General features: G+C 40.9%; 1 protein-coding gene across 4 annotated transcripts in view; it reads right to left on the reverse strand.

Moving 5' to 3' along the window:
• The window catches only part of LOC126253040 (heparanase-like), a 317446-nt gene that overhangs the window by 51668 nt on the left and 240759 nt on the right, over positions 1-25019 (reverse strand). Inside the window, exon 8 of one of the 4 annotated variants that reach the window (XM_049954110.1) lies at positions 5248-5365. The exons of the other annotated variants lie outside the window; for them this stretch is intronic. Coding sequence (XP_049810067.1) covers positions 5248-5365 — 118 coding nt within the window. The remainder of the gene's footprint in view (positions 1-5247; positions 5366-25019) is intronic. 4 annotated transcript variants of the gene reach the window in all.

Raw genomic sequence — 25019 nt, forward strand, 5'->3', positions numbered from 1 at the left:
CCTTTTTTCCCCCTAAGGTAAGTCTTTCCGCTCCCGGGATTGGAATGACTCCTTACCCTCTCCCTTAAAACCCACATCCTTTCGTCTTTCCCTCTCCTTCCCTCGTTCCTGATGAGGCAACAGTTTGTTGCGAAAGCTTGAATTATGTGTGTATGTTTGTGTGTCTATCGACGTGCCAGCGCTTTCGTTTGGTAAGTCACATCATCTTTGTTTTTAGATATATTTTTCCCACGTGGAATGTTTCCCTCTCTCTCTCTCTCTCTCTCTCTCTCTCTATATATATATATATATATATATATATATATATATATATATATATAAAGATGATGAGACTTACCAAACAAAAGCGCTGGCAGGTCGATAGACACACAAACAAACACAAATATACACACAAAATTCAAGCTTTCGCAACAAACTGTTGCCTCATCAGGAAAGAGGGGGAAGGAGAGGGAAAGACGAAAGGATGTGGGTTTTAAGGGAGAGGATAAGGAGTCATTCCAATCCCGGGAGCGGAAAGACTTACCTTAGGGGGAAAAAACGACAGGTATACACTCGCACACACACACATATCCATCCACACATACAGACACAAGCAGACATATGTAATATGTAATTGTAATACAATCATTAATAGAAAACAACATAACAACTATTATAAACATTATGGTTGTATTAACTACAATCACACTTTATTATTACATACGTATTAGATTCTCAGCCCTAATTATGTCATACACAGAAAATTCATGATCTATAAAGACAAAGTCTCAAAAATCAAGAATTATTCTTCCTATAACAATAATAATTTCAACAATAGGATTGATCTCAACATCAACCTTAATCTCATTATACTAAGGACTTAAGTTAATTAAACTAATAACCTTCAAAGTTATAATTAAAAGAATAATCTTTTAGGCCTTAGTAAAATTTTACACCTCTATAATTGCAGTCTAGAATCATAATTGAATATAAGACCTAAAACATGGTAAGAGAGAAAACATCTCATAAGTAGATTTACAGTCTACCACCTATAAAAAACAAAGATGATGTGACTTACCAAATGAAAGTGCTGGCAGGTCGACAGACACACAAACAAACACAAACATACACACAGAATTCAAGCTTTCGCAACAAACTGTTGCCTCATCAGGAAAGAGGGAAGGAGAGGGAAAGACGAAAGGATGTGGGTTTTAAGGGAGAGGGTAAGGAGTCATTCCAATACCGGGAGCGGAAAGACTTACCTTAGGGGGAAAAAAGGACGGGTATACACTCGCACACACACACATATCCATCCACACATATACAGACACAAGCAGACATATTTAAAGACACAGAGTTTGGGCAGAGATGTCAGTCGAGGCAGAAGTGCAGAGGCAAAGATGTTGAATGACAGGTGAGGTATGAGTGGCGGCAACTTGAAATTAGCGGAGATTGAGGCCTGGTGGATAATGGGAAGAGAGGATATATTGAAGAGCAAGTTCCCATCTCCGGAGTTTGGATAGGTTGGTGTTAGTGGGAAGTATCCAGATAACCCGGACAGTGTAACACTGTGTCAAGATGTGCTGGTCGTGCACCAAGGCATGTTTAGCCACAGGGTGAACCTCATTACCAACAAACACTGTCTGCCTGTGTCCATTCATGCGAATGGACAGTTTGTTGCTGGTCATTTCCACATAGAATGCATCACAGTGTAGGCAGGTCAGTTGGTAGATCACGTGGGTGCTTTCACACGTGGCTCTGCCTTTGATCGTGTACACCTTCCGAGTTACAGGACTGGAGTAGGTGGTGGTGGGAGGGTGCATGGGACAGGTTTTACACCGGGGGCGGTTACAAAGGTAGGAGCCAGAGGGTAGGGAAGGTGGTTTGGGGATTTCATAGGGATGAACTAAGAGGTTACGAAGGTTAGGTGGACGGCAGAAAGACACTCTTGGTGGAGTGGGGAGGATTTCATGAAGGATGGATCTCATTTCAGGGCAGGATTTGAGGAAGTCGTATCCCTGCTGGAGAGCCACATTCAGAATCTGATCCAGTCCCGGAAAGTATCCTGTCACAAGTGGGGCACTTTTGTAGTTCTTCTGTGGGAGGTTCTGGGTTTAAGAGGATGAGGAAGTGGCTCTGGTTATTTGCTTCTGTACCAGGTCGGGAGGGTAGTTGCGGGATGCGAAAGCTATTGTCAGGTTGTTGGTGTAATGCTTCAGGGATTCCGGATTGGAGCAGATTCGTTTGCCACGAAGACCTAGATTGTAGGGAAGGGACTGTTTGATGTGGAATGGGTGGCAGCTGTCGTAATGGAGGTACTATTGCTTGTTGGTGGGTTTGATGTGGACGGACATGTGAAGCTGGCCATTGGACAGGTGGAGGTCAACATCAAAGAAAGTGGCATGGGATTTGGAGTAGGACCAGGTGAATCTGATGGAACCAAAGGAGTTGAGGTTGGAGAGGAAATTCTGGAGTTCTTCTTCACTGTGAGTCCAGATCATGAAGATGTCATCAATAAATCTGTACCAAACTTTGGGTTGGCAGGCCTGGGTAACCAAGAAGGCTTCCTCTAAGCGACCCATGAATAGGTTGGCGTACGAAGGGGCCATCCTGGTACCCATGGCTGTTCCCTTTAATTGTTGGTATGTCTGGTCTTCAAAAGTGAAGAAGTTGTGGGTCAGGATGAAGCTGGCTAAGGTAATGAGGAAAGAGGTTTTAGGTAGGGTGGCAGGTGATCGGCGTGAAAGGAAGTGCTCCATCGCAGCGAGGCCCTGGACGTGCGGGATATTTGTGTATAAGGAAGTGGCATCAATGGTTACAAGGATGGTTTCTGGGGGTAACGGATTGGGTAAGGATTCCAGGCGTTCGAGAAAGTGGTTGGTGTCTTTGATGAAGGATGGGAAACTGCATGTAATGGGTTGAAGGTGTTGATCTACGTAGGCAGAGATACGTTCTGTGGGGGCTTGGTAACCAGCTACAATGGGGCGGCCGGGATGATTGGGTTTGTGAATTTTAGGAAGAAGGTAGAAGGTAGGGGTGCGGGGTGTCGGTGGGGTCAGGAGGTTGATGGAGTCAGGTGAAAGGTTTTGTAGGGGGCCTAAGGTTCTGAGGATTCCTTGAAGCTCCGCCTGGACATCAGGAATGGGATTACCTTGGCAAACTTTGTATGTGGTGTTGTCTGAAAGCTGACGCAGTCCCTCAGCCACATACTCCCGACGATCAAGTACCACGGTCGTGGAACCCTTGTAAGCCGGAAGAATGACGATGGACCGGTCACCCTTCAGATCATGGATAGCCTGGGCTTCAGCAGTGGTGATGTTGGGAGTAGGATTAAGGTTTTTTAAGAAGGATTGAGAGGCAAGGCTGGAAGTCAGAAAATCCTGGAAGGTTTGGAGAGCGTGATTTTGAGGAAGAGGAGGTGGGTCCCGCTGTGACGGAGGACGGAACTGTTCCAGGCAGGGTTCAATTTGGATAGCGTCTTGGGGAGTTGGATCACCAGGGGTAGGATTAGGATCATTTTTCTTCGTGGCAAAGTGATACTTCCAGCAGAGAGTACGAGTGTAGGACAGTAAATCTTTGACGAGGGCTGTTTGGTTGAATCTGGGAGTGGGGCTGAAGGTGAGGCCTTTGGATAGGACAGAGGTTTCGGATTGGGAGAGAGGTTTGGAGGAAAGATTAACTACTGAATTAGGGTGTTGTGGTACCAGATTGTGTTGATTGGAATTTTGAGGTTTTGGAGGGAGTGGAGCTGGAAGTGGGAGATTGAGTAGATGGGAGAGACTGGGTTTGTGTGCAATGAGAGGTGGTTGAGGTTTGCTGGAAAGGTTGTGAAGGGTGAGTGAGTTGCCTTTCCGGAGGTGGGAAACCAGGAGATTGGATAGTTTTTTGAGGTGAAGGGTGGCATGCTGTTCTAATTTGCGGTTGGCCTGTAGGAGGATGCTCAGAATAGCAGGTGTGGATGTGGGAGAGGAAAGATTGAGGACTTTTACTAAGGATAGGAGTTGATGGGTGTGTTCATTGGCTGAGTTGATGTGTAGGTGAAGGATTAGGTGGGTGAGGGCAATGGATTGTTCAGTTTGGAACTGGTATAGGGACTGATGGAAAGAAGGGTTGCAGCCAGAGATGGGAACTTTAAGTGTGAGGCCTTTGGGGGTTATGCCAAATGTCAGACAAGCCTGAGAAAATAAAATATGCGAGCGTAATCTGGCTAGGGCGAAGGCATGTTTGCGGAGTGAATGTAAATAAAACTTAATGGGGTCGTTGTGGGGGTGTTGTGAGGGTGACATGGTATTAGAAGGTGGAAAGTGTAACATGAGGTTGAAATGAAAATGAAAGATAAAAATATATGGGGAGAGATAAAAGTGCACTAGAAAGCAACTGGAGATCTGGTATGGAGAAAGGCGAAAAAGTGTTGGTTAAGTTGATCCTGTGGTGAACTTGGGTTGGTAGACAGCGATGTGCATAAAGGTTAGGTGGTTGTGTTGCCGCTAAAACACGTTAAAGGACGGAGAAATTCGGGAAAATTTCGAAAAAACGTGTAAATGTATTGAAAGGAGTGGTGTTGTGGTGAAAGATTACGAAAATGGGGCTAACAATTGTAGGAACATTCCACGTGGGAAAAATATATCTAAAAACAAAGATGATGTGACTTACCAAATGTTGGGGTATGATGAAAGTCATCACATGCTTCCTAGCGTAAATAATTCTGCAGTTAATAGCAAGTCAAACCACCAGTAGCGTAAAATACTCTACCCAAGCGGAATCATAAAAAAAACGGGACGTTTGAGCATCCCAAAAAAAAATTTCGGGACTGCGGGACATTTTGGTAAAAAACGGGACTGTTCCGGGAAAAAAGGGATGAATGGACACCCTAGGTTACAATAACTTCCCATTCGGCGCAACAATAGAAAGTTTCCACTTTACGATAATACATGGATTTTTAACACTGAGATTGTTCATCGATTATTCACCTATGGAAACAATTGACGCAAAATAAAAGTTGTGGAAAGCGATTAATGCAGTCTTGCACTTAAAATAACTGGCGCACGGATGTTAAAATAAGTAACTCTTTGTTTCTATGCAGTGGCAAAGAGCAAAGAAGCCATACTGTCCGAATTCGCCCCGGTGTCCGAAATCACCCCGTTTGACGGTACTGCATATGAAATTACACTTAAGTACATTCGTATAATTATATACAACCAGTTCTTCAATAACGAGCTGCAACTCTGCCACAGTTGCTCAATAGTGTGAGTACCATTTAAATCTCACCTTTTTGCACTTTTTCACCTGCTCAGATTCAGGCCTTCTATCTTCATTCACCAGCAGACTCTTAATTTCACAGTTTAAAGGTGATGTTCCAGCGGTAGTCACAAATTTTGTCTCCTTTCTGGAATTAATGATATTAGTAGCTGCAATATTCTCACAACTAACCACACAACTTAAAACTTCCTCTCTCTTAAGCAAATCCTCATTTATTTCCTCCAAATAACTACAAACTTTATTACAATTAACTCCATTAACACTCACTGATAACTCATAAACTTCTTTACTTAAAAAACATCCATCAATATATTATAGAAATTACCACCACAAACTGCTTCAACCTCAACCAATACACCATATAAATTGCCACTACTCCATTGTTGCAAATTAGAATTCACAGTACACTGAATTTGGGCCAACCTCAGATCTACCTTTGTCTGTGTGGCCTGAGCTCCCAGTTGGTGCACATCGACAGCGCAGAAAGATACTTATATAGCTTCTTTTCTGTGTTTACTTCGTAGATTCTTACTTACACTACATGTGAGTTTCGTATAGGAGGTGTAATTTCGAGTTTTAGTTACTGTAATCGTAAATTTAGGCAGATTGTAGTGCAGTCGTTAGGCATTTGTTTTGTTTTGGTACGTCAGTGGCACTTGTCTGTCTAGTAGGCTCTCAGAGACCAGAGTGACCTGAGCTCCCAGTTGGTGCACATCAACAGCACAGAAAGATACGTACATAGCTTCTTTTCTGTGTTTACTTCGTAGATTCTTACTTAAATTGCGTGTGAGTTTCGTATAGGAGGTGTAATTTCGAGTTTTAGTTTCTGTAATCGTAAATTCAGGCAGATTGTAGCGCAGTTGTTAGGCATTTGTACAGGTTAGTTCATACATTCTTTGCGTGTTTCCCTTGCGTTACCTAGGCACGGACTCGTGTTTCAGTAACTGTTGTTCAACATCAATTACAATGGACAGGGACTGTGATTGCTGTGTTCGAATGAGGGCTGAGTTGGCATCCCTTCGCTCACAGCTGCAGGCGGCGCTGACTTCGGTCACGCAGCTTGAGGCTGTTGCCAATGGGCACCACTGTAGGGAGCCGGACTTGGGTATCACGGGGATGTCAACCTCGTCCCATCTGTCCCCAGATCGGTCTGTCGCTGTGGTTGCCCCAGTTGCTGCCCGTAGTGGGGCTGAGCCCTCACCTGTGGTTGATTGGGAGGTCATTTCAAGGTGTGGCAGGCAGTGAAAGACGTCCCCTGGAGGCTGATCAGAAAGCCTCCCCGGTGCGTCTGACAAACAGGTTTCAGGTACTGTCTCTGGCTGAGCCAGATGCAGCTGCCTGCCCTGTTTCAGAGGATGATTCTCAGCCTTCAAGGTCCGGGCAATCGCAGAAGATGGGCTTATTGGTAGTTGGGAGCACCAATGTTAGGCGTGTAAAGGGGCCCCTTAGGGATATGGCGGCTGCTAAGGAGGGGAAGAAATGCAGTGTGCACTCCGTGTGCATTCTGGGTGGAGTCATTCCTGATGTGGAAAGGGTCCTTCCATATGCCATGAAGAGCACAGGGTGCAGCCACCTGCAGGTGGTGGCACATGTCGGCACTAATGACGTGTGTCGCTTTGGATCTGAGGAAATTCTCTCTGGATTCCAGCGGCTATCTGATTTGGTGAAGGCTGCCGGTCTTGCTTACGAGATGAAGGCAGAGCTCACCATCTGCAGCATCATTGACAGAACCGACTGCGGACCTTTGGTGCAGAGCCAGGTGGAGGGTCTGAATCAGAGGCTCAGACGGTTTTGCGACCATGTTGGCTGCAGATTCCATGACTTGCGCCATATGGTGGTGGGGTTTTGGGTTCTGCTGAATAGGTCAGGAGTTCACTACACTCAGCTGGCGGCTACACGGGTAGCGGAGGCTGTGTGGCATGGACTGGGCGGTTTTCTGGGTTAGAAGGCCTCGGGAAAGTACGGGGTGGGCTGCAATCTCAAAGGGTGCATGGCAAATACAGGACGTGCTTGGATCAAGGAACAGTCGGAATTGTAATTGTAAATTGTTGTAGTTGTGCTGGGAAAGTCCATGAGCTTCAAGCGCTAATAGAAAGCACAGAGCTGAAATCATTATAGGTACAGAAAGCTGGCTAAAGCCTGAAATAAGTTCTGCAGGAATTTTTACGAAGTCTCAGACGGTGTTCAGGAAAGATAGATTAGGCAGAATTGGTGGTGGAGTGTTTGTGTCTGTCAGTAGTGGTTTAGCTTGTAGTGAAGTCGAAGTAGATACTCCGTGCGAATTGGTATGGGTGGAGGTTATACTTAACAGCCGAACTAAGTTAATAATTGGCTCCTCCTACCGACCCCCAGACTCCAATGATATAGTTGCTGAACAGTTCAGAGAAAATTTGAGTCTCTTAGCAAATAAATACCCCACTCATACGGTTATAGTTGGTGGGGACTTCAACCTTCCCTCGATATGTTGGCAAAAATACTTGTTCAAAACCGATGGTAGGCAGAAAACATCTTCCGAGATTGTCCTAAATGCTTTCTCCAAAAATTATTTCGAGCAGTTAGTACACGAACCCACGCGAATCATAAATGGTTGCGAAAACACACTTGACCTCTTAGCCACAAACAATCCAGAGCTAATAGAGAGCATCATGACTGATACAGGGATTAGTGATCACAAGGTCATTGTAGATAGGCTCAATACTGTTTCTTCCAAATCCACCAGAAACAAACACAAAATAATTTTATTTAAAAAAGCGGATAAAGTATCACTAGAAGCCTTCCTAAGACACAATCTCCATTCCTTCTGAACTGACTATGCAAATGTAGACGACATGTGGCTCAAATTCAAAGATATAGTAGCAACAGAAATTGAGAGATTCATACCTCATAAATTGCTAAGAGATGGAACTGATCCCCCATGGTACACAAAACTGGTCCGAACGATGTTGCAGAAGCAACGGAAAAAGCATGCGAAGTTCAGAAGAACGCGAAATCCCAAAGATTGGCTAAAATTTACAGATGCGCGAAATTTGGCACGGACTTCAATGCGAGATGCCTTTAATAGGTTCCACAACGAAACATTGTCTCAAAATTTGGTAGAAAATCCGAAGAAATTCTGGTCGTATGTAAAGTACAAAAGTGGCAAGACGCAGTCAATACCTTCGCTGTGCAGTGCCGATGGTATTGTTACCGATGACTGTGCCGCTAAAGAGGAGTTATTGAACGCAGTTTTCTGAAATTCCTTCACCAGGGAAGACAAATGGAATATTCCAGAATTTGAAACACGAACAGCTGCTATCATGAGTTTCTTAGAAGTAGATACCTAAGGGGTTGCGAAGCAACTCAAATTGCTTGCACGCGACTTCCAATCAAGCTGTGGGCCTATGGGGTATCATCTCAGTTGTGCGACTGGATTCGTGATTTCCTCAGGAAGGTCGTAGTTCGTGGTAATAGACGGCAAAACATCGAGTAAAACTGAAGTGATATCAGGTGTTCCCCAGGCAAGTCTTCAGGTCCAGATTGTATACCGATTAGATTCCTTTCAGATTACGCTGATACAATAGCTCCCTACTTAGCAATCATATACAACCGCTCGCTCACCGATAGATCTGTACCTACAGATTGGAATATTGCGCAGGTTGCACCAGTGTTTAAGAAGGGTAGTAGGAGTAATCCATCGAACTACAGACCTATATCATTGACGTCGGTTTGCAGTAGGGTTTTGGAGCATATACTGTATTCAAACATTATGAATCACCTCGAAAGGAACGAGCTATTGATACGTAATCAGCATGGTTTCAGAAAACATCATTCTTGTGCAACGCAGCTAGCTCTTTATCCGCACGAAGTAATGGCCGCTATCGACAGGGGATCTCAAGTTGATTCCGTATTTCTAGATTTCCGGAAAGCTTTTGACACTGTTCTTCACACGCGACTTCCAATCAAGCTGTGGGCCTATGGGGTATCATCTCAGTTGTGCGACTGGATTCGTGATTTCCTCAGGAAGGTCGTAGTTCGTGGTAATAGACGGCAAAACATCGAGTAAAACTGAAGTGATATCAGGTGTTCCCCAGGGAAGCGTCCTGGGACCTCTGCTGTTCCTGATCTATATAAATGACCTGGGTGACAATCTGAGCAGTTCTCTTAGGTTGTTCGCAGATGATGCTGTAATTTACCATCTAGTAAGGTCATCCGAAGACCAGTATCAGTTGCAAAGCGATTTAGAAAAGATTGCTGTATGGTGTGGCAGGTGGCAGTTGACGCTAAATAACGAAAAGTGTGAGGTGATCCACATGAGTTCCAAAAGAAATCTGTTTGAATTCGATTACTCGATAAATAGTGCAATTCTCAAGGCTGTCAATTCAACTAAGTACCTGGGTGTTAAAATTACGAACAATTTCAGTTGGAAAGACCACATAGATAATATTGTGGGGAAGGTGAGCCAAAGGTTGCATTTCATTGGCAGGGCACTTAGAAGATGCAACAAGTCCCTAAAGAGACAGATTACACTACACTCGTTCATCCTCTGTTAGAATATTGCTGTGCGGTGTGGGATCCTTACCAGGTGGGATTGACAGAGGACATCGAAAGGGTGCAAAAAAGGGCAGCTTGTTTTGTATTATCACGTAATAGGGGAGAGAGTGTGGCAGATATGATATGCGAGTTGGGATGGAAGTCATTGAAGCAAAGACGTTTTTGGTCGCGGCGAGATCTATTTACGAAATTTCAGTCACCAACTTTCTCTTCCGAATGCGAAAATATTTTGTTGAGCCCAACCTACATAGGTAGGAATGATCATCAAAATAAAATAAGAGAAATCAGAGCTCGACCAGAAATGTTTAGGTGTTCATTTTTCCCACGCGCTGTTCAGGAGTGGAATGGTAGAGAGATAGTATGATTGTGGTTCGATGAACCCTCTGCTAAGCACTTAAATGTGAATTGCAGAGTAATCATGTAGATGTAGATGTGTGTTACATTTTATCTACTCTTGGATTTCTCCGACATGTTGTGATCTACTATCTAACACATTACTTTCACATTCGTCCTTCCACATACACTCATAATTCATGCTTTCATCACAAGCCATTGGTTCACTTCCATCAATAGAAATAAATGCACAAACTCCCTCCTTTGATATATCTAAATCAGTAGCTTCAATATTTGTAATTTAAGCACCTAAAACATTACCTTTACCTCCCTTTAACAATGACTCACTCACATCTGCTGATACGTTATAAAATTCATCACCAGCAGATGAGACTGTTACTATGCCATCTTCACCATTTCTTTCACTTTCTGCTGACGGAAGCGAATAGGTGGCTCTTGATGAAAACAGAATTTTGAGTGGATGTTGAAGGATAAATATGAAAATGTGTCAGACAGTATATTAAAGTGTAAAATGGCAGAGGCATCTGATAGAGGAGAAAAAATAAAGGAGAAATGGTTAGAGCCTAGTCTGGCAGAATTCAAGTTTACTTTGAATTCTAATGTGGAGCGAAGCAATAACAGCAGTTTATATGGTGTATTGAAGGAGGTTAGCAGAACTATTGTTGGTGATTTCTGTAATGTACCAACAGATGTAATGGATGTCTTAAATAATGAGTCTTATGAGTTGTCCAAGGATGTTACTGGAGTTAATTGTGATAAAGTTTTTGCTGAATAGGCAGAAATAAGTGACGTTTCCTGTAAGGGAGACAAAGTTTTAAATTGTGTGGTTAATTGTGAGAATGTTTCAACTAATGATATCATTAATTCAGAGATAGGAACCAGTGTACTTGATTCCGAACAAGATGATGAAATAATGGATTTTGCAAAAGATATAGAAGCGGCAGATGATTTAGAGGTAGACAGGAAGAATATAGAAATGGGTAAAGGGGAAAATATTTTTTTAGGATGGAATGGTACAATAAGGAAGAAGGTGACTATTAATGATTGGAAATTGCATGGGAAAATTTTGAAGTTGGTAGTACCTCACTAGTGGATACGGGAGAAATATAAAGTAGCAATAGGAAGGCAGGAAAGAAGAAACTGTGGTGAAGGAAGTGTTTAATGAATTATTTTATGGTGATAATGAGACTGAGGGTTTTTCTGACGTAGCAATGTGTACAACAGATATGGAGGACAAAAGAAGGCACACTGAAAATGATAATTCCAGGGAACAGTGTTTAGAGAGGGGTGAAATTAAAAACATGCAGCCTATAAGTGAAATGAACAATGTTGATGAAAAAAGAAAGTGTACATATCTTGAGTTTAAAAGTGTTGTTCCAGCAGTAGTCACAAATTCTGAACACAAACAAGAGTCCATTGGTGAATGAGGAAAAAGAACTTAAATTTAGTAAGTGAAGAAGTAGAAAAAAGTGAGATCCAAAAGATACTCCCACTGGTGAGAAAAATGCTATAAAAGGAAACAGTGGCAGAGTTGCACTTTTTGAATGAAGAATGGGGTTTGTGTGTGTGTGTGTGTGTGTGTGTGTGTGTGTGTGTACGTGTGTATGTAAGTGTAATTTCACGTGTAGTACATAAGAAATTTGGGGGGGGGGGGTTATTTCTCTTTTGTGTAAAGAGTAAATTTGGTGAATTTAATATGTATTTAATAAAGTATGGAAACACGGGGGAGTTATTTCTCTTTTGTGTAAAGAGTAAATTTGGTGAATTTAATATGTATTTAATAAAGTATGGAAACAACTTAGTGCAAGGAGGGTGTTGATACTGGTCACACACATCTTGGTGTAAGGAGCTCGACAGAATGTAAGTAATGTCATTATTTATGTAAGAGAGGAAGATTAACTGTTTTCATGTACGATTTGGGGGAAATTTCAAGGGGTTATATGTGTATGTTGCTTGTAGTATTTTGGACTTGCCTCTCATGTACCAGATTTAGTTTATTTGTAACTATTGTTCGCACAAAATTTGATGTGTGGAGGTCATCATTAAAATTTTAATTATTTGGAGTAGAATGTGGGGTCATGTGCAAATTATAAGCTATGTTTTAGTGTTATATTACAAAGGTGACTTTGGAAGGGTTTTGAATAGATTTATCTAAGTAAAATTACAGAGATAAGTTCGCAATACATTTGTGAGAATAAAGTCTGGGGATAAATCATTTTTAGTGCAAATAAGAGTTGACATTTGCTGAATTTATGATCCAGCTATCCACTGAGTTAAAATTGACAGTTAAATGGGTGATTTCTGTACAGGCTAGCATTAGTTTTAAAGTTTCTAATTAAACACAGAAAAAGTGTGGAAAAATGAAAAAAAGTGTTAGTTGATTTATGGTGCTAAATAAATTTCATAGCACAAAAGATACATTTTCTAACAGTAACATGGACAGAACATTTGAAATGTCAAGCTGAATCAAATGTGTTTTGCTAATGATATATACCAGTTTCTGCTTGCCATCTTGTTTGTGAATGTATCGATTCAACTGCGGAGGGCGTTCAGCGGGTCATGAAATTCTGCAGAGGTGGCCAGACTGTGAACCATCTAATCTTCGATGCCAGAACACCAATCGTGTGTTGTGTTGGTGACGACAGAGTGCTATGTTTTAGTTAGAGCAATAAAGTGCTATCAGATGAGTGTGAAAGCTCTAAAAACATAATATGACATATCCTAGGACATACATGCTGCTTAATACACCACCACATTACCTACACTATTATTCTGACATGCGTATAGGGTATTCTGTTTATGTATGTGGTGTATTTATTTATCAGGGAAGTATGTCAAATCTGATGTGACTATATGCACCAAGTTAGCAAGCTAATGTGTAAGTGGTGGCATGTAATGTTATGAACAAGTAGGAAGGTAATATGTCCATGTAGGGCTGGTATTGAAGAGATCTGATTTGGTTGCTTGGCTGAGTGCGAGTCAGCAGGACAAGGGTGTCACGCGGCCACACCAGGTGAGCTCAACTGCAGAGACAACGTGCGCTTTGCAGGAAATGGGTAAATCCCAAAGCTGGAAACTTGGACGGCTGTTGTTCGCATGGCTTTTGTGCAGGAGACAATGCTCCAAAAATGTTGGAGTGCCAGACAAGCTGAAAGGTGGCTTAGTCTATAATAATTCACAATCAAATATAAATGCAAAACTGAATACATCAGTGATCCCAGAAAAATGAGGTGCATCCAATGACACAACAATTTCAATACATTTAAAACAACAAAAGTTAAATGTTATGAACATGGTTGCACTTCAGCAATGGTTACAGAATAGCAGGTGAATAAGACAGCCAACTGGTTGTGATAAATGGTGGTATTCAAGTAACCTTAAACATGGTTTCAATGCATTTAAACACATCTTCAGAAGGACAAGAAACCTGCATACAGTTTGACAATAAATTACAATCTTCCCAAAGTCCTCTTCTATGCCCTTTGACTTCTCTGTGTCATGCAGATGCTGTGTTCTTGTGATCTTCAGTCCAGAGACTGGTTTGATTCAGCTCTCTATGCTGCTATATCCTGCGCAAGCTTCATCATCTCCCAGTACCTAACTGCAGCCTACATCCTTCCTAATCTGCTTAGTGTATTCATCTCTTGGTCTCCCTCTATGATTTTTACCCTCCACGCTGCCCTCCAATACTAAATTGGAGATCCCTTGATGCCTCAGAACATGTCCTACCAAATGATCCCTTTATATAGTCAAGTTGTGCCACAAATTTCTCTTCTCCCCAGTTCTATTCAATACCTCATCATTAGTTATGTGGTCTACCCATCTAATCTTCAGCATTCTTCTGTAGCATCACATTTTGAAAGCTTCTATTCTCTTGTCTAAACTATTTATTGCCCATGTTTCACTTCCATACATAGCTACACTCCACATAAATACCTTCTGAAATGGCTTCCTGACATTTAACAAATTTCTCTTCTTCAGAAACGTTTTCATGGCCATTGCCAGTCTACATTTTATATCCTCTCTACTTCAACCATCATAAGTTATTTTGTTCCCCAAATAGCAAAATGTTTTTACTACTTTAAGCATCTCATTTCCTAATCTAATTCCATCAGCACCACCCAATTTAATTCGAATACATTCCATTATCCTCATTTTGCTTTTGTTGATGTTCATCTCATATCCTCCTTTCAAGACTCTGTCCATTCCTTTCAACTGCTCTTCCAGGTCCTTTGCTGTCTCTGATAGAATTACAATGTCATTGGCAAACCTCAAAGTTTTTATTTCTTCTCTATGGATATTAATTCCTACTCCGAATATTTCTTTTGTTTCCTTCACTACTTGCTCAATATAGAGATTGAATGACATCAGGAATAGGCTACAACCCTGTCTCACTCCCTTCCCAATCACTGCTTCCCTTTCATACCCCTCGACTCTTATAACTGCCATCTGGTTTCTGTACAAATTGTAAATAGCTTTTTGCTCCCTGTATTTTACCATTGCTACCTTCAGAATTTGAAAGAGAGTATTCAGGTCAACATTGTCAAAAGCTTTCTCCAAGTCTACAAATGCTAGAAATGTAGGTTTGCCTTTCCTTAATCTAGCTTCTAAGATAAGTCGTAGGGTGAGTATTGCCTCACGTGTTCCAACATTTCTACAGAATCCAAACAGATCTTCCCCGAGGTTGGCTTCTACCAGTTTTTCCATTTGTCTGTAAAGAATTCATTTTAGTATTTTGCACCCATGACTTATTAAACTGATAGTTCAGTAATTATCACATCTGTCAACACCTGCTTTCTTTGGGATTGGAATTATTATATTCTTCTTGACGTCTGAGGGTATTTTACCTGTCTCAAACACCTTGCTCACCAAATGGTACAGTTTTGTCAGGGCTGGCCCACCCAAGGGTATCAGTAGTTCTAAAGGAATGTAGTCTACTCCCAGGGCCTTATTTGGACTTAGATCTTTCCGTGCTCTGTCAAACTCTTCCACTTTATCTTCATCTACATGCTCTTCCATTTCCATACTATTGTGCTCAAGTACATTGCCCTAGTGTAGACCCTCTATATACTCCTTCCACCTTTCTGCTTTCCCTCCTTTACTTAGAACTGGGTTTCCATCTGAGCTCTTGATATTCACACAAGTGGTTCTCTTTTCTCAAAAGGTCTCTTTTAATTTTCCTGTAGACAGTATCTATCTTACCCTTAGTGATATGTGCCTCTACATCCTTACATTTGTCCTCTAGCTATCCCTGCTTAGCCATTTTGCACTTCTTGTCGATCTCATTTTTGAGACGTTTGTATTCCTTTTTGCCTGTTTCATTTACTGCATTTTTATATTTTCTCAATTCGTCAATTAAATTCAGTATTTCTTCTGTTACCCAAGAATTTCTACTAGCCCTCGTCTTTTTACCTACTTGATCCTCTGCTACCTTCACTATCTCTCAAAGCTACCCATTCTTCATCTACTGTACTTCTTTCCCCCATTCTTGTCAATCATTCTTTAAAGCTCTCCCTGAAACTCTCTACAACCTCTGGTTATTTCAGTTTATCCAGGTCCCATCTTCTTAAATTCCCATCTTTTTCAGTTTCTTCAGTTTTAATCCGCAGTTCATAACCAATGGGTTGTGGTCAGAGTCCACATCTGCCCTTGGAAACGTCTTACAATTTAAAACCTGGTTCCTAAATCTCTGTCTTACCATTATATAATCTATCTGAAACCTGTCAGTATCTCCAGGCTACTTCCATGTATACAACCTTCTTACATGATTGTTGAGCCAAAGCTATGATTAAGTGTTAGCTATGATCAAGTTATGCTCTGTGCAAAATTCTACCAGGTGGCTACCTCTTTCATTCCTTATCCCCATTCCATATTCACCTACTACGTTTCTTTCTCTTCCTTTTCTTACTGTCAATTTCCAGTCACCCATGACTGTTAACTTGACATATACCAGCATAGGAAAGGTAATACTTAAAAACTTCACATTAGCAAACAGTCACTCAGTAAAGTGATCTAACATATCCACATAAAATGTGTCGGCAACGGTCTGTACATACATTTACAAAATCAGAGTCCCTTAAAATCAAGGACTTGTCACGTTAGTAAAATCAGTCGCGTAAAATGGCAGGCCATGTTAAGAGCTAAAAGCTGATTGAGGTAGAGTGGGGAGTGTATGTATTGGGAAAACAAATCCTGCTGCTGATGCACCTCTAAACATGTACACCGGGCTGCATAAACAGCCAATAAGCATAAGCTCATTAAATATTACCAACAGAATTACAGAAGTACACCATGTGAATAAATGGGCATAGAATAAAATGTTGAAAAAGACAAATACAAAATAAAATAGACTAGCATACATTAAGATCTTTACAGGACCCTAAGTACAATATCATATGAAAATAATGATGCCTGTGCATAAGTATGTTATTACAAGCATAATGATAGTAAACAGATTAATATGACTGCCAATATATCATTGTATGAAAAGGAACAATAGTAATAACACCTGTGTGTAAGTGAGCTATTAAACATAATGACAGTAAAGAGCAAAAATTCATAGGTCCCTGTATAATGACAAATGCAAAAGGAATGGGTGGCATCAATATTCCATTTTTGCCTCTGAAGCAACTGTTCACAAACACCGTTCAATGTCTCTTGGTTTCAGCTCACACTGGACCCAAGTTGCTTCTTTCTGAATCATGCCCATAACCTTGAGACATTTTGAAATGGCTTGCTGTGTAACTTCCACTAATCGTACCAATTCTTCTTGAGTTTGACGCGAGTCTTCATTCAACAACGTCTCCAATTCTGCATCTTCGAAAACATTCTCTCTCCCACCACTAAGCCAATCTACGACGTTAAAATCACCGTTCTTGAAGCATTGAAACCACTCACGACATGTTATTTCACTAATAGTGTCCTTACCATATGTACTTGAAAGCATTCGATGAGACTCAGGCGCTGTTTTCTTCAAATTGAAACAAAACAGTAGCACCTCTCGCTAATGACGAGAATTAGGCTCGTAAACTGACATTTTCAATCAAGAACAACTTTATGATGTAGATACAAATCAACTAATGTTTGAATGAGGTTATGTTGACCAAAATCCAAGCTAACTGCCTGACATCTGCAATCTATTTCTTTCGACCGCTACTTACTGTTGTCGCCACCCATCGGCAAATGGCGGAAGCAAACTTGTACACCTTGTACATATTGGCTTCTGCTGCTGCTATTGCTACTGCAGACATATGCCCATGACATATGTCCATGAAGCTCTTGCTAAATTAAGTGGTTAATACTGAAATAAGAGCTAATTTAGTTAATATTACATTTTAGACTAGTGCATTTACTTCTTCTCTAGACTATCTATTGAAGGTTTTGCTTTTCTGAGTATATTTAGATCAAAAAGAAAAAATTTCATAAAGGCCACTAGTCATTAGTTTTGTTTACATTTTAGGCGTAAATTTTGTGTGAGTGTAGATCTTTATTTTTGACTAGACTTAGCAATTCAAAGTTAAATTAATTCATGTCTGACATACAGAGTTTAGATAGTTAACTAAAAGTTTGGAAAGTAAGTTTAACAGTACATCTACATCTACATTTATACTCCGCAAGACACCCAACGGTGTATGGCGGAGGACACTTTACGTGCCACTGTCATTACCTCCCTTTCCTGTTCCAGTCGCATATGGTTCGCGGGAAGAACGACTGCCGGAAAGCCCCCATGCGCGCTCGAATCTCTCTAATTTTACATTCGTGATCTCCTCGGGAGGTATAAGTAGAGGGAAGCAATATATTCCATACCTCATCCAGAAACGCACCCTCTCGAAACCTGGACACCGCGATGCAGAGCGCCTCTCTTGCAGAGTCTGCCACTTGAGTTTGCTAAACATCTCTGTAACACTATCATGCTTACCAAATAACCCCGTGACGAAACGCGCTGCTATTCTTTAGATCTTCTCTATCTCCTCTGTCAACCCGACCTGGTACGGATCCCAGACTGATGAGCAATACTCAAGCATAGGTCGAATGAGTGTTTTGTAAGCCACCTCCTTTGTTGATGGACTACATTTTCTAAGGACTCTCCCAATGAATCTCAACCTGGCACCCATCTTACCAACAATTAATTTTATATGAACATTCCACTTCAAATTGTTCCGCACGCATACTCCCAGATCTTTTACAGAAGTAACTGCTTCCAGTGTTTGTTCCGCTATTATATAATCGTACAGTAAAGGATCCTTCTTTCTATGTATTCGCAATACATTACATTTGTCTATGTTAAGGGTCAGTTGCCACTCCCTGCACCAAGTGCCTATCCGCTGCAGATCTTCCTGCATTTCGCTGCAATTTTCTAATGCTGCAACTTCTCTGTATACTACAGCATCATCTGCGAAAAGCCGCATGGAACTTCTGACACCATCTACTAGGTCATTTACATATATTGTGAAAAGCAATGGTCCCATAACACTCCCCTGTGGCACGCCAGAGGTTACTTTAACATCTGTAGACGTCTCTCCATTGAGAACAACATGCTGTGTTCTGTTTGCTAAAAACTCTTCAATCCAGCCACACAGCTGGTCTGATATTCCGTAGGCTCTTACTTTGTTTATCAGGCGACAGTGCGGAACTGTATTGAACGCCTTCCAGAAGTCAAAGAAAATGGCATCTACCTGGGAGCCTGTATCTAATATTTTTGGGGTCTCACGAACAAATAAAGCAAGTTGGGTCTCACACGATCACTGTTTCCGGAATGCATGTTGATTCCTACAGAGTAGATTCTGGGTTTCCAGAAATGACATGATACGTGAGCAAAAACCATGTTCTAAAATTCTACAACAGATCGATGTCAGAGATATAGGTCTGTAGTTTTGCACATCTGCTCGATGACCCTTCTTGAAGACTGGGACTACCTGTGCTCTTTACCAATCATTTGGAACCTTCCACTCCTCTAGAGACTTGCGGTACATGGCTGTTAGAAGGGGGGCAAGTTCTTTCGCGTACTCTTTGTAGAATCGAATTGGTATCCTGTCATGTCCAGTGGACTTTCCTCTGTTGAGTGATTTCAGTTGCTTTTCTATTCCTTGGACACTTATTTAGATGTCAGCCATTTTTTTGTTTGTGCGAGGATCTAGAGAAGGAACTGCAGTGCGGTCTTCCTCTGTGAAACAGCTTTGGAAAAAGGTGTTTAGTATTTCAGATTTACACGTGTCATCCTCTGTTTCAATGCCATCATCATCCCAGAGTGTCTGGATATGCTGTTTCGCACCACTTACTGATTTAACGTAAGACCAGAACTTCCTAGGATTTTCTGTCAAGTCGGTACATAGAATTTTACTTTCAAATTCACTGAACGCTTCACGCATAGCCCTCCTTGTGCTAACTTTGACATCGTTTAGCTACTGTTTGTCTGAGAGGTTTTGGCTGCGTTTAAATTTGCAGTGAAGCTCTCTTTGCTTTCGCAGTAGTTTCATAACTTTGTTGTTGATCCACGGTGGGTTTTTCCCGTCCCTCACAGTTTTACTCAACACGTACCTGTCTAAAATGCATTTTACGATTGCCTTGAACTTTTTCCATCAACACTCAACATAGTCTGTGTCGGAACAGAAATTTTCATTTTGATCTGCGTTAAGTACAGGTTATGAAACTCCAGTGCTCTTGTGCCAAGTCATTCCCTACATTTGTGTAATTTTTTTCTATCAAACCATGAGTGACAAATGTGGTGGCTGCCATAGAAACCTGGAGGAGGGGGTGTTTTGTGAAGACTGTAAGTTATGGTTTCATTGGGGAGAATGTAGCATCAAGGAAATAGGGGTAGATAATGAGGCTCTTCCATGATAATGTAGGTTATGCAGAAAGAACAGAAAAACCGACTACCAGGCAAGAAGTTGTGCCCTTAAGGCTGAATTAGAAAACGCAGTCTTGGAATTATATAGACTAAGGGAGGAAAAAGAGATGGGGTACTGGGAAAACATAGCAAGCAAACTTTCGAAATTGAGTTAGTAAATCAGTTCGGCTTGCTATCTGAAATAGTGGGGAAAGGGCCTTATGCAGATGTTGTTGAATGTAGGTTGAAGCAGAGTACTAACTTAAGTGGTTGGGATCAAATCAGAATAAGAAAAGAAGAATTCTGCTTCGAAGTAGCAGTCATGGAAGGGGTGTAGGCCAGCAGCTTTGGGAGAAATTAGGTGCAGGATACCATGTCACAAGTTTTGTGAAAGCAAGTGCTAGCCTTAGCCAAGTGACAGAAAACTTAGGTCAGTCATGCAGGGACTTTGAGAAGGAAGATCAGGTAATTATTGAGGGGGAAGTGGGAAACAGCCTGGCTATGAATCCAAGATGTAGTATTAGGAGTGACCTGGATAAAATAGGAGCAGAAACTGGTCACACAAATGTGGAGTTTGTGGAGGTCTTTCAGCACCACGTTTGGCCCTGGGAAAACACTGCTGTAAGACGTTTTAATGCTAAGCTGCCAAAATCTCACGTAAGTGTTACTCCAGTTGATGATATTGGTAGGTGGGGATACACTACACATGGCCTACACCTAAATAGGAAAGGGAAAGATAAGTTAGCTTCTCTTTTAGCATATACTGTAAGGGAGGGCACAGTCACACAAGGGATGAACCCTGTGGTTAATGGGACCAGGCAGACAACAATCAATAAAATAAAATAAGCTTCATATAGAGGAAATAGGGATAAAGTTAAGGGCAGTATCAAATTACTTCATCAGAATATCAGGGGAATAAACAATAAAGTAGAGGAGCTGTTAGTGTGTTTAGATGATCTCAAAAATAAGAATGAGATTGATATACTTTGTCTGAACACCATGTAACTATGGGGAGGGAAAGGGTCAGTATAAAGCAGAGAAGGTAAAGCATCTTACACTTGCAGATCTAGCATGGATAAAGGAGGAGTTGCCGTTTACACAAAACAAGGGTATAAATACAAAACTAGAGAAGTACACAAATTTTGTGTCAATTAGCAGTTTGAAGTTTGTGCATGTGAACTACAATTAGATAATGTAGTTTTGAAATTAGCAACAGCATACGGGTCCCGATTAGGAAGTTCTGAGCTATTCATGAAAAAGTTTGACTCCCTATTATGCTGTCTGCCAGGAAACAAGAAGAAGTTATTAATCAGTGTTGATTTCAATGTAAACTTTCTACGCAATTCTGATAGGAAAAGTGAACTAGAAGTGTTGTTAATGACATATAACTTAGTATCAGTCATCAATTTCCCTACATGTATAGTGCAAGACAGTAGCACTAATAGATAAAGTGTTTGTACAGCAAGAGGATGTAAAACTAACACATGCTTCCCTGTGATAAATGGATTATCAGAACTTGATGCACAATTGATTATCTTACAAAACCTAGCAGGGAGTACAGTTCAGAAACCATTAAGTAAAAGTGTGAGGTTGCTCAACCCTCAGAGGAAGTTTCAGAAATGTTAACTGGGGAGATGTAAATAATGAGCCAAATACCAATGATAAATGCAACATATTTCTTGATAAGTTTATATCCCTTTTTGAATACTGTTGCCCAAAAAATATTAAGAAATGTAACATCAAACAGTTTTCAAAGAAACCTTGGGTTACTATAGGTATTAGTGTCTTCAGAAAGAAAAAGAAAACTGTATGAGACAGCAAGAATTAGTAAAGACCCAGAAGTAATTTTACACTATAAAAATTATTGTAACATACTGAAAAAAGTTGTCAGAAAATCAAGAAATATGTAAGTTAGAGATGAAATTAACAGCTCAGGCAATAAAATCAAATCAACATGGAATATTGTTATAAGGGAGACAGGAAAATAACCACTGGGGTAGGTAGTATTACTGTTAAAGAGAATGAGACCATCTTAACACTTTGCCCTCTGCATGTCTCATACTAATTTATTTGCTTGGCGCCTGCAGCGATAAGTCGGATTACTTGGCTTGTCGCCAGCCACTTGTCACCTTTCCGTTATGACAACCTACAAACACATTGACTTTTGCGCATTTTAATTTTCCAGAAATCCTCTACTTTGCTGTATCGTTCCACAAACTCGAATTTTCTTTTCAGTTAACTTCTCTGCAAGTTCTACAGTGTTATAATAATTATCCATGCAGAGGTGATCCCACTTTCCATGAGAAGGTGTCAATAGTTCCATCACTGTGCAGCACTGAAATATATCTGGAATGAAGAAATGTATCCTGTACTTGAATCACACAGCATCCGAATGAGTATGCCGTATTTCGTAATTTTCGATGGATTGTAAAGTTTAAAATTTAACCGTCCACACCACGGTATCATTCCTTCATAAACTGAGAAGTTTTGCTTAGATTAAATGTTTATTTAAACTTTTTGGAAAAATAATCAATTACAAATTGCACTTTGACAAGCTGGTCAGCATTATCCAGTTTATTGTTGCTGTTGGAAAAATGTAAAAATGATAACATTTGTCTGAATCGGTTGCCGGACTTTTTTTGTGAAATATCAGTGTGTCTATCAACGGATTCATCGACCAGTAATCATTGATCCTTGCTTTTCTTACAGTTCCCCTAAGGATAACAAGCCCAAATCATTTTCTAAGTTCAGTTCCCATAACGTCAACAAATTTGGCACTTTTTTTAATCCAGTTTACTTCTATTGCAATTTTGACTGTAGTAATTTTTGGTTTCATTGCTAATATATTCAAATAGATCGTTCCCAACATATAATTGTACAATATCTTTGATGCTCTGTGTATCTTTGGGAAATATGTTTGGACACGGGGATCCTTTTATTATTGGTCCTCAGTAAATCGAAGTCTGCCCACTGTGCACTGTCTTCTTCGCCTGATTCAGCCAAATCAGTTGACAACCGTAGCTTTCGCCGAATTCTTCTTGGACATATTTCACTATCTTCCTAACATTCTGCTTCGCTTTCATATTTTTTTTTTTTTTTTTTTTTTCATATCCAATGTCTTCTTCCCAATCGGCCAAGTCGTCCGGAATGTCAGACAAGATGTCTGCGCATTAATCATAAATAATCCTATTGTCTCTTTCGTCCGCCATGATGAAAGGGCACAAGTACTTATAAAAACAAAACACTTGTTTACGTGTGTAACTTATTGTTACCTAAACAAAACACCAACAGAATGCAAAAGATACTAACGTGCTGTCGCCAGCCACTGCGCAATACTATGCTCATTACACCACTGTGGTGTCGCCAGTCACTGACCGCTGTTTCGCGCACGACACCACTGTAGTGTCACCGGACGGCATAGTGTTAATCAACAGTACACAAGTAGCTAATGTATTTAACAACCATTTCTTAAGTTAGGTGAAACAAATGATGAGAATAGTTCAAAAGAAAAGGCCAAGCAGTACATGGAAGTGTCAGTTTTGAGAAATCTTCATCAGATTAATTTTCACCTGACAACCTCTTGTGAAATAAGGAAAAAAATCTTTGAAAAATAAATGTTTTGTTGGAGTAGATGACATCTCAAACAATATATTAAAACAGTGTGGAGATTTATTTATTTTTATTATTTATCATATGGCATACACTTTTTATGCTTAGGTTAATTAGAGATTGACATCAAGCCACTTAATATAATCAATTGCCTCCTCTGTTACAGCGACGAAATTGTTTAAGGTTTCCTTGTAGGCTCGAACTGGGCATTCTTCCACTATTTGTCAGGACTGTTTGTTTTTCAGTGCCGCAGTCACAATTTGGTGTTGGTATCATTCCCCATTTGTAGAGGGCGTTAGCCCATCTTCTGTGGAAAGAACGAATGCAATTTTGACTTGTCCACACTTTGCATGACTGGCAGAAGCCAGGAAGTTTCTCAGCTATCATGAAACTTTGGCATTTTGGTGGGCACTGTTCTTGCCAGTGTTGTTTCCACAGATTGCCAACATCAAAGTTGGAGTTTGTCATCTCTTTAGCACAGAGTAATGGTGGTCTTCTTGATTTAAGTCTTCTGCACTCCAAGTCAGCTATGTCGCTGTGTATGGGCAGCTGTGGATTATTAGTTATCTTGTTGAACTCAACTGAGAAGAGTATTTTTTCTCTGCATTTCTGTGGGTGGTATGTGGCTCAGGGTTGGCAGCCATACAGTGGGTGTAGATTTTATTGTGCCACTGATAATGCGCATGGTGTCATTTAGTACCACATCAATCCTGCTTGTATGTGGGCTATTAATCCACACAGGAGCGCAGTATTCTGCCACTGAGTAGACAAGCCCAACTGCTGATGTGTGGAGTGTGCTTGCTGTGGAGCCCCAAGTGGTGGCGCACAGTTTATAGGTGATGTTGTTTCTTGTCCCCATTTTATCTGCAGTCTTTGTCAGGTGTTCCTTGTAAGAGAGCATCCTGTCCAATGTGACTCCTAGGTATTTGGGATAGTAGTTGTGGCTAAGGCGTTTCCCTTCAAAGATGACATTAAGCTCTGTTCTTGCTGAGTGGTTGCAAAGGTGGAAGCATGATACTTATGTCTTAGCCAGATTTGGCTGCAGTCTCCATTTGCAGAAATAGCCACTCAGCAGCTTCAAATCGGAGCACAAGGTGTCTTCGGTAGCCTCGAATGATTCATGTTGTGCAGCTATAGCCCAATCATCTGCATAGCCAAACTTTCTAGATTGTGTGTTTAGGTTGTCGGAAGTATAAAGATTGAAGAACAATGGAGCAAGGACTGAGCCTTGTGGTAGCCATAGTTGAGAATTTTGGTAGAGCTCATTTGTTCTCCAGTAATCACTTGTAAAGCTCTCCCGGCAAGCATATTATCGATGAGTCTGATGATATTACTGCATGGGATTATGAGTTTGTACTGCAAGCCTTGTCTCCAGACAGTGTCATAGGCTGCACTCAGGCCTACAAATGCAAATGATGTTTTTTGCTTTTTCTGGTAGCCTGCCTCTATATGTGATGTC

Source organism: Schistocerca nitens, chromosome 4 (genome assembly GCF_023898315.1).
Source record: "Schistocerca nitens isolate TAMUIC-IGC-003100 chromosome 4, iqSchNite1.1, whole genome shotgun sequence".
NCBI lineage: Eukaryota > Metazoa > Arthropoda > Insecta > Orthoptera > Acrididae > Schistocerca > Schistocerca nitens.